Here is a 19,532-nt window from a genome sequence, read left to right on the forward strand (position 1 = left end):
AGTTACAAGACTATTATGATCTAGGCTTATATTGATGGACGTTCATAATATAAAATGTGAGTAGAGAGAAAATCAGCCAAGAAATTGAAAAGAAATGGTGGGTGAGTAAGTGTTCTGTCATAAAGCTGGAGGATGGTCTCAAGAGTCAAGTACCAACTAGGGGTTAATAAGCAGGATGATTATTTATTGCCTAAACCACATAAGCCATGGTGTCTGATCTTGCCATTCCATCCTTCTTCTCAGAAACATGCAATGGCTTACCCTAAGAATTATATGACTTTCTTGTTCTGGTATCCAAGGCTCTGCTCTCATCTCACTGTATACCTCTTTATGGGTTCCATGCTCAGGACAGAACTGATTTGATCTGATGGGACAAGCTAAAACATTTTACAACTACTTGCTTTGGAAAACACTGAACAGGCTGGGCATGATTCTTCTTCTTTATCAAAATCTGTCTCATCCTTGTAAGTCTTGGCCCAAATGCCAACTCCCCCATAACCATCTCTGGTCTATCCATTTCTCCTTCCTGCATGCTGCAACCATACTAGCTGGACCTCAGTTTTGCACTTAGGAAGTTCCTTCACCGTGGCTTTATGCAATCGAAGTGGTTTTCATATCTTCTCAACTTCTCTCATAGCTCAGTCGGTAAAGAATCTGCCTGTAATGCAGGAGACCCGGGTTCGATTCCTGAATTGGAAAGATCCCCTGGAGAAGGAAATGGCAATCCACTCTAGTATTCTTGCCTGGAAACGCCCATGGACAGAGGAGCCTGGCGGGCTACAGTCCATGGAGTTGCAAGAGTCAGACACGACTTATCGTTTATACCAACCTCAATGAAGTTAGAAACCTCTTGAGATGTAACAATGTGTTAATTCAGCTTTACCTTCTTTGATTAGCTTACCTATCTTTCTCAGTTACTTAACCAATACATAGTTATTGGAATAAGATGATTTGTTTTTAATCTTTCTTATTGGAATAGAGTTGACTTATAACGCTGTTAGTTTCCGCTGTACGGCAAAGTGAATCAGTCATACATATACATACATCCACTATCTTCTCAACTCCATCCCCACATAGGTCACTACAGAGCGCTGAATAGAGTCCTCTATGCTATTCAGTAGGTTCTCATTAGTTATCCTATTTTTAAACTTTTTTATTTTGTACTGGAGTATAGGCAGTTGATAATGTTGTGATAGTTTCGGGGGCACAGCAGAGCGACTCAGCCATGCACATACATGTATCCATTCTCCCCCAAACTGCCCTCCATCCGGCTGCCACCTAACACGGAGCAGAATTCCCTGTGCTCTGCGGTAGGCCCTTGGTGACCCATTTTAAATGTAGCAGTGTGCACACGTGGACCCCAAACTCCCCAACTGTCCCTTCCCCACTGGCAACTCTAAGTTCCTTCTCTAAGTCTGTGAGTCTCTTTCTGTTTTGTAAGTTCATTTGTATCATTTCTTTTTCAATTCCACCTGTAAGGGATGTCATATGGTATTTCTCTTTCTCTGACTTCACTTAGTATGACAATCTCTAGATCTATCCATGTTGCTGCAAATGGCATTATTCTGTGGAATAAACTGATTTCTTATCTCCTTGTGTGCATATCACAGCAAAATCCAGATTGATGTTTCCATAGGAAAAAATTGAGATTAGCTTAAATGCTCAACCAACCACATTATGAACATGTGTGATAACCTTAAGATACCAAATCACAGGACAACTTTGAGTGCATAAAATTCTTTATTTAGAACAATAAAGTATATGTATATATAATGTAATTTCAAATTCAAACCTGTATAAAAAAGGGTCAGGACATATACCTATTTTAAAAAGTACACATACAGTACATACACATACACATCACATTTTACAATCTTTTTTATTTAATTAAACTTCAGTCATAATAAAACTATAGAATAGTGTTGAAAGACATTTACATTACAATATGCAAACTCCAATCTATGACTGAACTAGCAATATATCTATACATCCATCTAAATGTCTGAATACTTTTAAGTCCATTGATTAAAAAAAAAAAAAAAACAGTGGCAAGTGGACACTATAATCACACATTAACCCTTAGAATATAGGAGAATAGGATATTTTGATTGGAAATTTTTATTGAGTCATAGCTCAGAAATTAAGTAACTGAAAATACTATGGTTTTTAGTTTAAACAATGTTATTTTTAAAAAAGCAATATAATTAAGATGTAATTGTAGATGGCACTTACAAATAAATTTACAATGCTTAGGAAACATTTTTAGGATCATGAATATCCATTATAATATGGATTATTTCTAAAACAATACCTTGTTAGGAAATGAAAGTACCATTATTTTATCTTCACAAAGGGCATTTCCAGCAACACTATAAACACCACAAATGAAGTGGTTGGAATTTCAATCTGAATGTTTTTATTTTAATGCCAATTTCAAAATAATACTGTTTCAAAACAAGCTGGCTTTCTTTAAAATTCTTATCCCACTTTCCAATTTTATTAATTTATGGTTTACCCATCTCCAAATGGATTCTAAAGTATCTTCTGGCACCTAAAAACTTTATGAGCATCTTACATTTTCTGCCCTTAGCTTTTAAGAAAATGAGAGATTTAAATACTTAATTTGGTGCACTTCCAAATGCTACACACATCTTATAGTATCTTTTCCTGGATAAAATATACTCTTGGTTTTCATTCTTCAGAGGTAATCCAAAAATGTTTATTTAAGCAAAGGAAAAAGCCATCTCTTGTGTAAATGGTTATCCAATTCAACCTACAGTAGACTGGATTTCACTTTAAGAATGGACCATATTTACATTACAAACAAGAACAGCCATAGCTTTTTATGTTCAAATTGCTTATTCACAGAGATCATAGTTGGATATTTTGTATGCGATAGCTTCAGCTCCATTTTATCTATCATCTTTGTCATTCACATATCAATAGGTTTCCCTCACACCTATGGTATGGACCTGACTTCACCACATAGATAAATAAAAAATTGAGATCCAAAGAAGGGCAGTGATTTATCAATACAGGTTAACAGCAAAGTGGAAGCTTCTGACAATTTTCCTAACATCCATCCCACTATGTCAAACTGCCTCTTTGAAAAATGTATTTTTTAGTTAAGTCAGAATAGGTAGGCAATGGCTAAAAGCCCCATACTGGAGTTACATTTTGAAACCAGAAACTAGCTGCAGAAAAACATGAATGAATGAATCTATGAATTCTGAATGGATTTTTCTATTAATTTAAAATTTCATCTGAATTAGAATATCAAAATATGCCACACAGTTTCTCCAAAGTACTTTAATTCTTACTAAAAGCAAATGCTTTGTTGTGAACATACTTTATCATAAATTGTCATTTTCACATAGTCCTTTTTAAAGAGAATAGAGTATTGTTCTATTAAAGTGTTGAAAAAAATCAACGTCTCTGACTCATTAGAAAGTGGCAGTGTGGTAAATACAACAGACTACAATACGAAATCCAGCAACACTTTGATGTCACTGGGCAGGCATCATTTATCACAGAGCGTCTCTCTGTAGATCTGCATTCTACCAAAGAGGTACAAAGCTTTTAGTGTAATTTAGAATCTGAAGACTTCTGAAATTATTTTAAAAGACAATTTTAAAACATTACAAAAGAAGACTATCAGAAACATGGCACCAATTTAAAGGGTGATTTCAGTTTCAGATGTCAGTTGTGAGTTTTCCATGATTTATGAAGGCTATTGAGAACACATATTGGATAAAATAAAGCAAAGATATATATGTATATATTAATCTCCAAGCGGATATGACAGTTAATTCCCAAGCAACTACCATCCAAAGTAATGCTCAGCATTTTTCTACTGTTCGTGTACTTTATTGAATTTTAGTGTTTTAAAAATTGGTATCCATACAACTGTCAATGAACCAATATATTTAATTAGGCAGAATACATCTCCCCTCACCCTACCATGCCAGATTTCATAACTTGCTGAATTTATTTATTTAACTCTATTGATTTAGGACCATGTCCTTGAGCGTTAAAAACCCAGCTACCAGTTTGGAGAACAAAAGTACATTTATTGTACTCTGAAGCTCATTAAGCAGCATTTTCACATACCTATGAAAATCGAAACCATTGCTGAAATAAACTATTAGATTGAGAAGTATCAATCTTCTCAATCTATACGTGACTTACACATACTCATGTTAATCTATGTCTATTCAAAACAGTATCACACACTGAGACAGGTCCTGACAGCCATTAACTTGATCTCTTTTATTATACATATCATAGCTGTACCATGGGATATTTGAGGGCCTAAATAAATTAATGCAGCTTCCCAAAGCACCTGGGTTGTATCTTAGAGAAATGACTAGTATTTGAGGAACCACAGCACTTTAGAGAAGACAAGGGTCATAGAAATCATCTGAGCTCTTTGGTATAAAAAAGAGCAAAGGCCACTTACTGGAGTTGTATTCTAATTAGCATTGAACGTAAGCTAAAATCCAACTCTACTAGAAATTCTTGGACTAGTAAAGTCAAATAAAAGGTAGCAGTTTTTCATGCCCTTCTGTGTCACTGCATTGAAGGTCATCTGATGGTGGTAGGATATGGCAATAATGTTATCACAAGGATGAAGTTAGAAGGAAAGCTTTGGATTCCTTTATGTTCATGACATATTGAAAGACTCTTCATCAAAACAAACCATAAGAAATCATTCTTTGACCTTAGTCAGATGTTCCTTTGATATAAAAAAAGAAAATTGGCAAGGGAAATTCACTTAATGTCTTTACAAGTTCTGGTTTAAAAACGCAATGTCCATCTTGGGAATTCCTGCCAAATTCACTTAATATGACAAAAATGCTGTCGCATATTTTAATAGCAAACTGACATGCATAACTACATAAAGCTCTCTTTTTATTTTTAATTCATAAACCTTAATGAATATAGAGTGCCTGATTTTAAATAAATGGATCTTTAAACAGATAATGGTGATTATAGTATAAATAACTAAAGTTACCTGATTCCCTGCATTCTTGTAAAAGCCAAGTCACCTAATTTTCAACACCCATTATCAGCATGTGAGTGTGGTTTTCTAATCTTAGATACTAAATATCGTAACTTATTTTTCCTCTCTCCCACAGCAGAAATTGAAAATGGGGCCTCCGTACATTCAGTGATTCCTCCTAAGTCCCTTTACATAACTCTGTAATAGTTTTAGAATATAAACACTTTGTAATATATTTTGCAAGCACAATTTATACACTCTAGAGTGGTCAAGGGCAAAGGCCGGCTTCACTCGGGGTGCCAGATGTCCTCCTTGGCAGATCACTGGGGTGCCAGATGTCCTCCTCAGCAGATGGTTCTGCTGATCAGTGTCCACAGCTTCTTCATGTGACAACTCTCTAGGAGTCTCTTCTTTGCAAAGGCATCATGTTGTCATTCAGCACTGGCTAGCTTATATGGATAGAGCCAGCCAACTATGTCCATTTGTCTCATGGACAAATTTGCACCTTCTATGTCAGGAAGAGACCCAAGTTCAGACCCACATCCCTCACTGATCAGCAGGTATGAGGCTGACCTGCACCTACTCCCACACTGTTTCCACTGCTTTCTAATGTACAGTGGATGATGCTATTGAGTTTTTGTTTTTTGAACATTTTCTAGATCCCTTTGATACAAATGATGACCCCCACCCCCCACTATCCAGGCTGAAATCTACTTGCAGACCAAGATAACTATGAACTGCAGGTTGTCACTGTAAAATAAAGCTATGTGGTTTTTCAGCAGTTAGATGCTTCTGGAGGCATGCAAAATTGTATGTGCAATCTGGGATGCGTGCTTTCTCTCCCAATATCAGTTTGCAAGTTCTAACTGAGACCACAACTCTCTGTAGGTCCTTAAAATAGAGTCCTGCTCCATACAAGTTCTTCTTTATAGATGATTAATTCAGTGCCAGTTTCACAGTAAAACACTTTGTTCCAATTTCTCAATCATCCGTAGAGAGTCATGGGTAGCAAGAACAGATAAAGATGCAGTCTGTCACTCCAGACAGAATAGGAATTTGTTTAAAGCTGCTTCATTTATGAAGCAAACATGAACTGTTACCCGCCTAGAGAAGAAAGGAAAAGAGAGAAATTATATAGCATATCTGCTTTCTGCCTTCTTTTCATTCTCAGTAGCTAAATCCATGTGCCTAAAGAATGAGTAACAGATTTACAATGTATGCTTCACGGCCTAAAATAACTTGACAAATATTTTCCTAGATATTAGTGATCACTCTCTGATCTCTCTAGTAACATTTTACAAAATCTAAAATGATCTTTTTACTTAGTATGTCTTCCCATTAGAATGTAAGCCCTCTGAAGACATGGAGCTTTGTTGATCTTTTTCACTGCTGTATTCCAACAACTGAAACAGGGCCTGGTACAAAATCCATACAGTTATCCCCTGCTTTTTCCAAGTTCCCTTTACACTACTTTGCTTTTTACAAAAGACCTACATTAGTACCTGTTTTCAACACACGATAGAAATCTGAAAAGGATTTTGCTTCTATGAAAAAAGGCGAAAAGTGACATAGCATTCAGGGTTTGTTTTGCAATAAGCCTATCGGTAAGCGTGCAGCCCCATCAGTAAGAGTGACAAGTTCTGGCGCCAAGTTCTTTCCCTGGAACTACACTTAGAATCTCAGCATAAAGCTACTGTATCTTTGAACTGTGTCTATAAGCGTCTGTGCTTCACCTCAATTTATTTTGTGCATCCTGTTAGGAAAGTCTCACTTATATTTGATAAATATGTCTTGAATATGGAGTGGATGAATGAATGCCCTGTGGCTTTCATATCCCCAGGCACGCCACAGATTAGCTCCATTTGTGATGAGAGTTATCAATCTATGTAGCCGTGAATTTCTCTAACAAGGCTATGAAAAGGCTGTAGACAGGCAGTGAGGTATGAGGGACAGTGGCGGTGTCAGAGTGGAGAAGTGGAGTGGCATGAACTAGATCAGGGATCCCACAAATGGCAGCCTCCCAGCCACTGAGCAGCACCAGTGTGTTGACTGCCCACCAGATTCTAGCAATCACTTCTACCAACCAAGGAAAGACCAGCAGCAAGATCTCCTCCAGTACTGTGAGCCAAAAAAGAAACAAAGAAATCCTATCACCATGTCCCGACAAAGCCTCTGGGGAAGTTCCTTTGGCCTCAGAGCAGCTTATTGTACTTGTTGAATCATGAAAGCCAGACTCTGTTCTAGTTTTTCAGTGCTGGGGTTAAACCGCTGAGCTGTGGACTCAGCATTCAGATTTTCCAACTTTTTATTGTTATTTTAATTAATTGATTTATTTTTGGTTGTGCTGTGTCTTCGTTGCTTTCTCTAGTTGTGGTGACTGGGGGCTAGTTCACTGCACTTCATTGCAGGGCGAGGACTTCTCATTGCCGTGGTTTCTTTTGTTGCGCAGCACAGGCTTCAGGCACCTGGGCTTAGCTGCTCCATAGCATATGGAATCTTCCTGGACCAGGGATTGAACCTGCATTGGCAGGTGGATTCTTATCCTCTGTGCCACCAGGGAAGTCCCAGGTTTTTCAACTTTCAACTTAAGTGTTTGTACTTCCTTTTATTTTTTTAAATTACAGGCAGCATTTATATGTTATCTTTAGTCACAACCCCTAAATAAATGTGTATTTTGCATTTAGTTTCTTCCCTGTGAAAAGTTACAGTGTTAGTCATTCTGTTGTGTCTCACTATGGACGACCCCCTTGGAGTGTAGCCCACCAGGCTCCTCTGTTCATGGGATCTTCCAGGCAAGAATACTGGAGTGGGTTGCCATTCCCTTCTCCAGGGGATCTTCCCGACCCAGGGATGGAACCTGAGTCTCCTGCCTTGTAGGTGGATTATTTATCATCTGAGCCACCAGAGAAGCCCCCTACTCCTTACCTATTTTTGTCCTTATTTATCAATCCCAGAATCAGAGGTCACTGGTTTTAAAATGTTTGAGATCATTACACAGGCTATATTAAAAACTTTATAGTATGAGTGGTAAGAAGTACAGTGTTTTTCTCAGTAATATACTAGATGTATATAATCTCTAAATGTAATATATTTTATATATTCTCTAAATGTAATTTACTAAGACTATAAATATATAAAATGTAATAATATACTAAAAACTGTATTATATGACAATTTACCAAACTCTGAAAAATAGGAAAATTATATTTAGGAAAGCAGAATTAAATCCTGAAGGAAAAATTAACAGACATTAAGAGAAAATTTCAGAAATACAAATTACCAAGTTTGAAAAATAAAGCTTGGTTAGAAAAGCAGAAGGGACTAACAAAAGGCAAAAAAATACATATTTTTTTAAAAGCTATGAAGAATTCGAAATTCTAAACTTAAGCAGAGAGAAACAAGATTGGAAATCTCTTCTGACTTTGTCTTTGGATCATTTTAAAAAAAAAAGAAAAAAATTTAAAGCCAACAGCTGGTTTTCTATAGAACAAAACTACTATTTTTATAATGATACCCTGGATTCTTACAACAACCTCATGAAATAAACAGGGTAAGCATTATTGTCCTTTCAGTTATATTTGAAAAATCAGGGGTCAAAAACAACTGACTCATCCAGGAACCTATAGCTAGTTAAGTTGCAGCTCAAGGTTTGAACCTAGGTCTAATTCCTGCTAATCCTCTGCATCACAATGTATCAACAGAGAGCAAGCTCCAAAACCAAACCTTCAAAGCTCTAGAAATTCTTAGGAAATACGTGGTCGAGTCACACACAGATCCCGCCCTTTGGTAACCAACCATTCCTGAGTCCTGTACATTAACTGTCTCAGCATAACTTGCCTCATCCCTATTCCAATTCTAGGATCTCCCTTCTTCTGTCTTAGCTCAGATCCACTGGAAACTTCCAACTTGTGTTTCTTTTATAACTCTCTCTGCCAGCCTAATTATAATAAGAATTACTTTCTCCACTTACTATGCTGGGATGAGTCTACAAACACTGCTATCTGTGTGTCTGCGGACTCATGCTGTTTACCCCCAACCAAACTGGGCTTTCTCCATGATTATGCAGCCCTTCCCCTAAGGTCTCAATTAAAATTCTTTGTAGATGACTTCCCAATCCCAAATCTACTATTTCCATCCCTGACTGTTCACTGAAGTTGCAACATGTTTGGCCACTGGTTAATAATTACTAACGTCTCCTTCTCCCATTTTTTTCTAATGGTGCTGAAATCTGGTTGGTCTTATAGGCTCCAAATCATCAAGAATCCATGTGCCAGTGCAGGCGATGTGGGTTTGATTCCTGGGTCAGGAAGATCCTCTGAACAAGGAAATGGCACCCTACTCCAGTATTCTTGACTGGAAGATTTCATGGGCAGAGGGGCCTGGCAGACTACAGTCCATGGGGCTGCAAAGAATCAGACATGACTGAGCACATGCATCCCTGAGTGCTATAATATCAAGCCTTACATCCATCAGGAACTAGGACTTGATTCTTTCACTGCTGTGTCTCCAAAATGGCCTGTGATTTCCTATTTCCATGGCTGTGACCGTAGCTCAGGTTGTCATTCTCTCACATCTGTTTTGAAAATCCACTCCTAAGTGGACTTCCTGACTCCAGCTCACCACCCCCATCCATCCAGCCACATCAACAACTGACTACTTTCCTAAACCTCTGCTTTGACTGTATGACTCACATTTTTTCTAAACCCTCCAGCAACTCCTTATGTAGCTCAATAGTGTGTAAGCCCTGTATATGGAATTCAGACCCTCTTTCACACTGATGTCCATCCTTTCTTAGCATTTAAACACTCTATGTGTGATCTCCAACTGTATAAACTCTTGAACACAGTCTGTACTTTTGATCTTCTGATTTAGCTTATGCCATTTGCAGTACCTTCCCTACTGCCAGTAAAACTTTACCAATCATTCAAGACTTAGCTCAGTACAAATGCCACCTCCATCACCTACACAATGAAGCTTTTCTCCTAGTTAAATAAGACAACTGTATCAGTTCAGTTCAGTTCGTCATGTCTGACTCTTTGCAACCCAATGGACTGTAGCACACCAGGCTTCCCTGTCCAACTCCTGGAGCTTGCTCAAACTCATGTCCATCGAATCAGTGATGCCATTGAACCATCTCTTCCTCTGTCGTCCCCTTCTCCTCCTGCCTTCAATCTTTCCCAGCATCAGGGTCTTTTCCAATGAGTCAGTTCTAAGACAATTGTATGTGGGTGGTACAATTCTAAGGGATGCCGTCCATATCATTCATTATCTAGAGTTATGTTGAGAGAACATTCTCTACAACCATATGCAGTGGCTTTGCCTTTGATTCTTTACTGCATTTCTCTGTCAGCTCCTTCTGTTGATTTTTAACTAACACCTCCTTTGGTGCTTTTAAAAATAGATTATTTATACATATGTCTTATCTCCTTTTGCAGGCCATAAGCAATCTGAGGACAGAAATAGGTTATAGTAAGTTTTGCTATACCAGAGCTTGTTGGTATCACATCTGTGGTTAGAATGAAGAGGAATATGTGCTATGATCTACTCTATTTCTCTCTCCTAAACTGTGCTACAGGCAACCTAATAAATGAAAAATTCTGGGATGTCACATACGAATACTTGTCATCAGCTAGTTGACTAAATACATTTTTAACTTTTCACAGCGATAATTTCACATTTGATGTCAAATAATCACAGCTTTAGTATATTTTCTCCTAGAGGCAACTTCTTTTTGTTTCTGGTTCATTATCTACATTCCTTCCCTGTATTTAAAATATCAAGCCCTCCTCTTCATTTTCCAGTTATAGGTTGGAGATCTAACTATTCCATATGTTTTCTATTTTAGTGTTCCAATATTTGTCCTGGTTTAATTTGTTTTAGTTCAGGGAGGAATTTTTTCTACAAAGCTGAGTCATTCCTTATACTTTCCCTTTTTTTGTTAACCAAGAACATGTCTGTAATACAAATTATATCCAATTTTTAAAATATATAATTACAAGTTCACATTTCATTTCTATTTTGATACTTTTTACTATGGTTATTCTTACTTCTTGGAAGACCTCCTCTCCTACCACGCCCCAGCCTATCCTCCTTCTACCACATCCCTTTCCCCAAATTATATTCAAATTTCCTTGGCAGGTTTTAAACCTCTACTGTTACAGAGAACAAAGCTTCCTCTATGTAATGGGTGCTCAACAAATGGTCACAAATGATACATACACATTTTGACTTTGGGGTTTGCAGATTCATGATAATGAGCTGCTTTTTACTTCCTTTTATATCTATCTTTCCCTCAACATTTGAATTCTTATTTACTTCTACCTACACACATCTATTTTTACTACATAAAATTTACGCTCACATTATTGCAATTCTTTGATGTAGTCATTCATCTCTTCATTTATTCAACAGATACAGTCATCATCACTTGCATGTGCAAAGTATAAACTATATAGTTTAGTGGGATTCCATAAAGAAATTCAGAAACGAGTCCTGTCCTCTCAGAGCTTATGGTTTATAAGAGGACACAAAACGTGTATGTAAGTAAATGTGATGCCTTCCTAATTTATTAGTATGGTATGAAATGTAATATAAAATATAATTGCATGTGTGTGCTCAGTCGGGTCCCACTCTTTGCAACCCCAAGGACTGTAGCCTGCCAGGCTCCTTAGTCCATGGGATTTGCCAGGCAAGAATACTGGAGTGGGCTGTCATTTCCTCCTCCAGAGGATCTTCCTGACCTAGGGATTGAACCTGCAACTCCTGTGTCTACTGCATTGGCAGGTGGATTTCTTTACCACTAAGCCACCTGGAAATCATAGAGGTTACTTTCATTTGGAAAGTCAGCTTTTCAGAGGGGTGGTTTCTGACCTGAGCCTTGAGAGAGCTTTGCCGAGATAATGATGAGTAAGGTCACCTATTTCACACCAACTCCTCAATTATTATGTGATGAGTTTATTTCTAAACAATCCGGGGCTTCTTTAACCTGCTTCATTTTCATTCATTTAATTACATCAGTAATATTTCAGATTCTAAGAAAATAAGTTAGCCGTTGCCTATATGACTATCTTCCCCTTGCTGTACACACTTTGCTGTCCTGACCAAAATCAGCAACTTAAACATACACGTATAAGATAAAAATAAACCTTACTGCACTTTTTAAAAGATTGTTCATCTTACTTTATTGCAGTAAGAACACTTAACACAAGATCCACCCTCTGATGTGGAGAAAAGGGAACCCTCTTACACTGTTGGTGGGAGTGCAAACTAGTACAGCCGCTATGGAGAACAGTGTGGAGATTTCTTAAAAAACTGGAAATAGATCTGCCATATGACCCAGCAATCCCACTTCTGGGCATACACACTGAGGAAACCAGATCTGAAAGAGACACGTGCACCCCAATGTTCATCGCAGCACTGTTTATAATAGCCAGGACATGGAAGCAACCTAGATGCCCATCAGCAGATGAATGGATAAGGAAGCTGTGGTACATATACACCATGGAATATTACTCAGCCGTTAAAAAGAATTCATTTGAACCAGTTCTAATGAGATGGATGAAACTGGAGCCCATTATACAGAGTGAAGTAAGCCAGAAAGATAAAGAACATTACAGCATACTAACACATATATATGGAATTTAGAAAGATGGTAAAGATAACCCTATATGCAAAACAGAAAAAGAGACACAGATGTACAGAACAGACTTTTGAACTCTGTGGGAGAAGGTGAGGGTGGGATGTTGCGAAAGAACAGCATGTGTATTATCTATGGTGAAACAGGTCACCAGCCCAGGTGGGATGCATGAGACAAGTGCTCGGGCCTGGTGCACTGGGAAGACCCAGAGGAATCGGGTGGAGAGGGAGGTGGGAGGGGGGATCGGGATGGGGAATACGTGTAAATCTATTGCTGATTCATGTCAATGTATGACAAAACCCACTGAAAAAATAAAAAAAGAAAAAAAAAAGAAAAAAAAAAAGATCCACTCTCTGAACACATTTTTAAATACACAATATAGCTTTTTTTTTTTTTTAACTCTAAGCATTATGTTGGACAGCAGATCTCTAAAAACATACTCATCTTGTAAAACAAAAAACCTTTTAAAAAAGGTCATTTCCCAAGAACTATATTCCTTACCACTTAATAAGCTTTTCATTTAGGGTTTGTTTATCCCCTCAGTCACTCATTCAATAGACATCAACGGAGAGCCTCCAATGCTTAGGGAACAACTGAGGTGCTCGTGAGGAGATACAGCAAGAACCAGACAGCCTCGGTTCCTGTCTGCATGTCCCCTGACTGGTAGACATGTGTTAGTTGCTTGACTACAACCTTTAAAATGCTATCTTTTTTTTTTTTTTTCTCCTAGGCCAATGCCCTGGGCTTTTCCATCAAAATCCATTCTCCAAATGTCACAGGACAAGTACCACAATTAAATACCACATGACTTGTGTGCCAAAACAGGATCCCAGTGATGCCATCCAAAAGCGAACCACAGAGGACATAACTTGAACCTTGAAGGTTCAATTAACCACTTAACGTGTGCGTGGTGGATGTCTGGCTTAAGGGAACTGAAACAGCAGATAGGGAAGAAGCAGCAGGTTTGTACTGGGATTCAAGGGCAGAGAAGTTAAGTTTTTAGGAATAACAATTATTTCAGCTTAGGGAATACTGGGCCTGAAAATAGAGTCAAGTGTTCCTTTACAGTATTTGATAGGAAACATGAGTCTAGAGAGGGCTAGGATGGGAGCAGAAAAAAGAGAGAGTGCTTGCTATTCATGCCCCAGACGTGGTGATCAAGGGCATGATTCAAGGTAAAAATGAAGTCTGCATAATAGCAGGGTTCAAGTGTGAGAGGCATATGCGACAAAATTACTATTATTATATGATGTTATTTTGGGTTTCTAAAAAATGACGTTTGATAAAAAGAGAGTTCCTGGAGGAGACAAGAGACTCTGTGACCCAGTTTCCCCAGGGAAGATTCAGTAGAGAGAGAAATCTCTGTCCCAGATTCAGAAGGGAGAGCTGGACGGACAGTGACAGGGAAGTAAAAGGCAAAGCTCCCCAGAGACCGCGTCTGTAATAATCTGGGCAAGTAAATGATCCTCCAACCAGGGGAAGAACGGAAGCTTTAGAAAAATGAAAGAACACTCATACCCCACTGGAATACATGCGAGTGCATGGGCAGAACAGAAGTAATAGCCAGTTGGCAGCAGTAAAATGGGACGAGCATGCAGGATGATGGATCAGGTTAGTGCCATTCAGGGTGCTCCCCACACCACGTCTGCAACTATTTTGGAAGCTAAGGCAGTAGACAGGAGAGGGGAGAGGAGATGTAAATAACAGTGCCCTCCCAGTCCTGTCCTCCTGGTCTTCCTTCTCCCCGAGCCCTCCACAGACCCACACAACCCCAACCTCAGGTATCTATCCCTGGCTTGTATTCAGTGCGTCCGGGGTTCTGGACTGTGATGAGGCACAATGAGGACCAGTCATGTGGCAGGTGGCACCTTACCTTGATGCTTTCCCTCTCCTGACTACAAGGGATTTTGACCTCTACTCCTTTTCCTTAAAATAGCAAGGAAATGTTTTTGGTTTGCACTTGATTGAGCATTTAACAAATGAGATACATTTCCTATCATGTTAGAATAACCACAGCGAATTGAAATTGGTTTTATTTATTCTTCTTCTATTTAATTTTAGTCCTACTTTGCTCTATTCCCCTTGCTTATTTTCTGGCCTCAAAAATAAGCACTCAGGAATTCCCTGGCAGTCCAGTGGTTAGGACTTTACACCTTCACTGCTGAGGACGTGGGTTCAGTCCCTTGTTAGGGACCTAAGATCCCATAAGCCATGTGGTGTGGCCAAAAAGAAAAAAAAAAAAAAGGAAACACTCAACTGTTAATGTTTTGTATAACTCCTATACAAGACGGATCCACTAATCTGGAGTAACACCGCTTGCCTTTCAAAACTTGAGAATGCACAATTCAGTGTAACAGTTTCAGCTGACATACTGACATCAGCTTGATAGAAGACAATACATTCTGGCATCCAGGATACTGTGTAGTTCCCGTTATATCTTTTAGCTTGAATTCTAAAAACTTACCAATGTACAAAAGTAACAGTGTTGATAGAAGCCACAATTACACTTCTTGAAACTCTCTCTCTTTCTCTTGCAACATGCTGAAAACCAAGAAACATGCTTATTTGCTTTAAGACAGATTCTGAAGTATATCATGACCTGGGAACTGTAAAGGGCAGTTTTTACTTTTCTATAAATACAGGAGCAAAAAGCTTACAAAATTGGGTGGGAAGTTTACTTTCATAATATTACTATAGGGAGGACTTCAACACAGTCTCCCCAATTAGTTAAAAAATTCTCTATGCATATGCAGATACATATACAGAAAATGCTTATATGTGCTTAATATGTGAATGCATACACATGCAACATGATATAAGAGAAAATAACATGCCAAATGGAAAAACCATAACTGAGTGTAAAGTCAAAGTACTGGTCCTGGGCAGTATGTGGAAAGAGTAAAATAGTGATCAGAAGTCAACTATCATAAGACAAAAGGTATCTTAAAACAAATTTTGTATCTGGCTTTAAAAAAATACTGAGTAAGCTGAAATACGTTAAAGGCTCCAAAATCCAGAGTGAGGTCAAATATATGAAGTGTGAAAGAGAAAAGCACAGAAAATATCTTGACTAGGAGGTGATATCAAGAATGGGGTTTACAGAAGGAGACGAAGGTGGAATTTAGAAGGGCCAAGGAAGGTTCTATGGCAGCAACTCAGACAAGATGAAAATAATCACTGCTGCTAAAGAAGGAACTAAGCATGTCTCGGTTATAGTGTGGGAAAGAGGATGGGAAACGTGCCTCCCGAGCTCCATGACCAGGAACACGATGAGCAAGATTCTGCTGCTTATAGAAAAAGAGAGCGCATACCCTAAGAAGGGTCAGGAAGACAATTCTGTGAAGGTATTTCACAGGTAAGTGGAGATGTGGGACTGAAGAGACAATGGGAGATCAGAAATGGAGCTAAAAGTGGGAAGACATTGATTAGGAGCTGCCATCGTGAGGGTGAAACACTTCTTAAAAGATGTTATGAGCACATGCATGGTATGTGAAGTGGCGGGGCCAACCTTACTGATGAACATCTCTAGTAAAATGAAGTACCTTATTTCATTATCCTCTTCATTAATCTGTCTGTTTTCAACTGTCCTTGTAAGATTTGGTTGTTTCTTCTGGGAAAAGAACAATGATATGTATTAAAAAATTATCATGTCCTATTTAAGAGGTAAATAGTCTTCACTTCCATGTCTTCGTCAGCAGGCAGCCTATGAAAATACTTTTGCAGTAAGAAAATTACGAAAAATGCATGGTACTATCACTCAAAAGTTTCAGGATGTTGGAGATGAAAGAGTAGTAAAGAAACAAAGATCTCAATAGTAATCAAATTAAAAAGACATTTCAAAAAGCTGATTTGCAATCATTTAGCACATTTAAAAATTTCAGACAGGCTTCAATGAGAAGAGAAACAAGAGTAGAAATCCAAAAATAGCAGATCATACAAATGGCATTTCTAGCTAATTTCAAGCACATCATATATTTATTCCTTTTTATATTCAGTTCAGACTAATAAAACCAGTTTTCATTTTCTTAAGTATGTATTCTCAATTAGAGGAGTGGTCTTCAAAACATAAGGAGGAATGGGGGACCCTTTCTAAGGTTTATATTCTGTGGAGGCTATAATTTAAGACATATCCTATCTTACTGTTTTCTTGGTAGGATCCTTTCTTAGAAAACGGCAGTTAACCATTTACGTAATGTAGAATGAACAAATAAATATGTAAAGTTTTTGATTAAGGGAAAAAAAAAAAAAAGAACAACAACACTTACCTTCCAGTATAAGGCCCCAAAAGCAAACCCGATCACAAGAGAAAAGAATGCTGGCAATGCTACGGCTGCCCATTGTAGGTTGGAATCTTCAGTGGAATTTGAGGCCTTCCCTGTAATTTAAACAGTACAGTGGTGAACACCACATACCCATATCCATGCCAGAGGTTTTGCTCTTAATGCTGTGGTTGTTCCCAACTGTTTCTGAAATGTACTCTGGACCTATCTGTTTAAAATATTTAACATACTGATTTTTCCACTTTCAATACAAGTTCATGTAGTTTCTGAAAGATATAAGGTGAAAAAGAAACCCCACAGGCAGAAGGCTGCCTGACTTGGTTAATGTGGACCCATAGGGAACACAGATAACATATACCTGAAAATGATGTCTATCTAATCAAGCAAATCCATCTTCTATGCCTTTATCTTCTAACACCTTTTCACTTTTTTACATGTCACATCTTGCCAAGAAAATTTAAAGATGACATTCTGCAACCTGATCAAGGTCTTGATGCATCAAGCTATGTCTGGCCTGTCTCAAATTTTAAGTTAATATCTGAACATTATGCTTAGGGTATTTTCAGGGACCTCAAGCTTAGAATTACGGTGTCTCTTCATGGCATTTACTGGATACCAAGCAGTGCATTGCACAGTGCTATGGACTAAAGGTTTCAATTTTTCAGGCTTTCTATGTTAGAAAGCCAGAGACTACTGAACAGGGAAGAATGGCTGGAAACACCAGTGTTTCCCCATATAACTGAGAGAGAAAACCTGCACATGAAATCAACTTGGAACACCTCCCTTCATCCTGCTCTGATATTTCTCGAGAAGCAGAATGATTCAGGAATTAAACAACAAAACTCCCCTAAGGGTCTCTTGCTTCCATCACAAAACTTAACATTTTGACAGATTTTTCCTGTCTCCTTACAAGAAACAACTTCCTTGTTTGAGAACATGGACATGTGTGTGTCAACTTGTAAGAGTTAAACTGTCAGTTCTCTTCGGAAGATGTAATACATTTATAAATTATATACTTTGAGCAGTCATATGATCAAAATGTAAGCCAATTAGGTACAAGTGACTGTTTGGGGCTCTGATATTTGGCAATGATACTTGGGTTACTGTGTCAGCCTACAGTCACCTATTTAATATTAAGTACCTAAAGTACATGATCTAAAAGAATCAAACCACTGTATGTGTATTAGCATTTAAGAGGGAAAAATAAACTTATAGATTTAACCTGAGAGGCAAGAAATAAATCTTATCTATTGTAGTGAGAATAGGAATTGCCCTTCTCCCTACCATTTGGAAACTTGGAACAGAAAACTCACTAATTCTACAATTCTTATGTTTCCAAACAGGTTCTCATAATAGTAAGTTTGGGTGTGCGCTGGGGCAGGGTAGGGGGAACATGGTGAGTAATGGTGCCCCTTATACTTAAAGGAGATGGAGTAAAGAACTGGACTCTTCTATTCATGTAACTATGAATCACTTCCTAAGACCAGACTGACAGATCTTTTGGCCAACCCCATGGGAAATATGTTTTAGGCATCTTAAAACTCAACATGAAAAAAAAAAAAAAAACTCAACATGAATTTTATCACCAAAATAAGCCTAAGTTATAAAATGGGATTCGTCATAATTGAAGGAACACTATTGTTACAATAATAAAGCTATTTAAGGGTTATATAAGATTATATGTGCTTGTCTGAGATTTTGCTACTATTTATAAAAGTGATTTCTTTGAGGAAATGTGTTTGGAGTTACAGGCAATTCTGGCCATTTTAGAAATGTTTGTATCACTATTGGTAAATAATAATTTGGGTATTTGTGTTTGTATTCCAGTGACATGTTCGAATTCCCACTGACGGCCAACACTGTCTATTTTGATTGCTGGCATGTGATTATGCTTTGGCCAAGTGACATATCCAGACATATACAGAGAACAAAGAAAGCTATGAATATTCTGTCCCCAGACTCAGTGGAAAACTAACCAGTGGGGATGGTGCTACAGAGAACTCCATTGCCCATGTTTGAGAAGCCAGATGTCCCAGAGTCAAGGCAGCTAACCATCTGTTCTTCCTGTTCTATCCAAAGGCCAAATCTTGAAGTATTAGTCAGACCAGAGGAAAGATCATACCCACCAGCAGTAAGCCGAAAGAACTTGTTACAGAGTGAGTTGCTCTGGGATTCCCCACTCTAAATCTTTCTCAGCTGGGAGGACAGCCCCCAGGGGAGGTGTTGCAAATAAAGCCAAGCTGGAGGAGCGACTACAGAAAGCACACCTCGCTCTCCCAGAACACTGTGACTTGTTAACCAAAGTCCTACCCCTAGGACTGTGGCCCTGAGCAAAGTTCTGGACTTTGACTAACACCTAGCACCAGGCCTCCTGTGTGAGAGAGAAAAGGAGATAGGAGGTGGTCAGATCCACAGGAGCTGATGTCACCTTCTACAGAGGCCTCACGTCCTTATTTCTACTCTTCATGTAAATGGTTTCACAGCTGGGCCTTGGGTCCTCTTCAGTGATCCTGCCATCCCTCTTCCAGGAGAGAAAATCTACTCCATTAGAAAAGGCTTGCTTACACCTCCAAGGCGTGATTCCCAATACTTGCTACTGCTGCTATCCATCAGG

General features: G+C 38.4%; 1 protein-coding gene across 2 annotated transcripts in view; it reads right to left on the reverse strand.

Moving 5' to 3' along the window:
- Positions 1–1,726: 1,726 nt before the first annotated feature.
- Positions 1,727–19,532, reverse strand: part of KITLG (KIT ligand) — a 97,123-nt gene continuing 79,317 nt past the window's right edge. For both annotated transcript variants that reach the window (XM_043880830.1, XM_043880828.1), the window contains 4 exons: positions 16,904–17,013; positions 16,181–16,248; positions 15,103–15,179; positions 1,727–6,106 (listed from right to left, as the gene is read on the reverse strand). In XM_043880830.1, coding sequence (XP_043736765.1) covers positions 15,140–15,179; positions 16,181–16,248; positions 16,904–17,013 — 218 coding nt within the window. In that variant the 3' untranslated portion in view covers positions 1,727–6,106; positions 15,103–15,139. The remainder of the gene's footprint in view (positions 6,107–15,102; positions 15,180–16,180; positions 16,249–16,903; positions 17,014–19,532) is intronic.

The sequence above is a fragment of the Cervus elaphus genome, chromosome 3 (assembly GCF_910594005.1).
Source record: "Cervus elaphus chromosome 3, mCerEla1.1, whole genome shotgun sequence".
In the NCBI taxonomy this organism is placed as follows: Eukaryota; Metazoa; Chordata; class Mammalia; order Artiodactyla; family Cervidae; genus Cervus; species Cervus elaphus.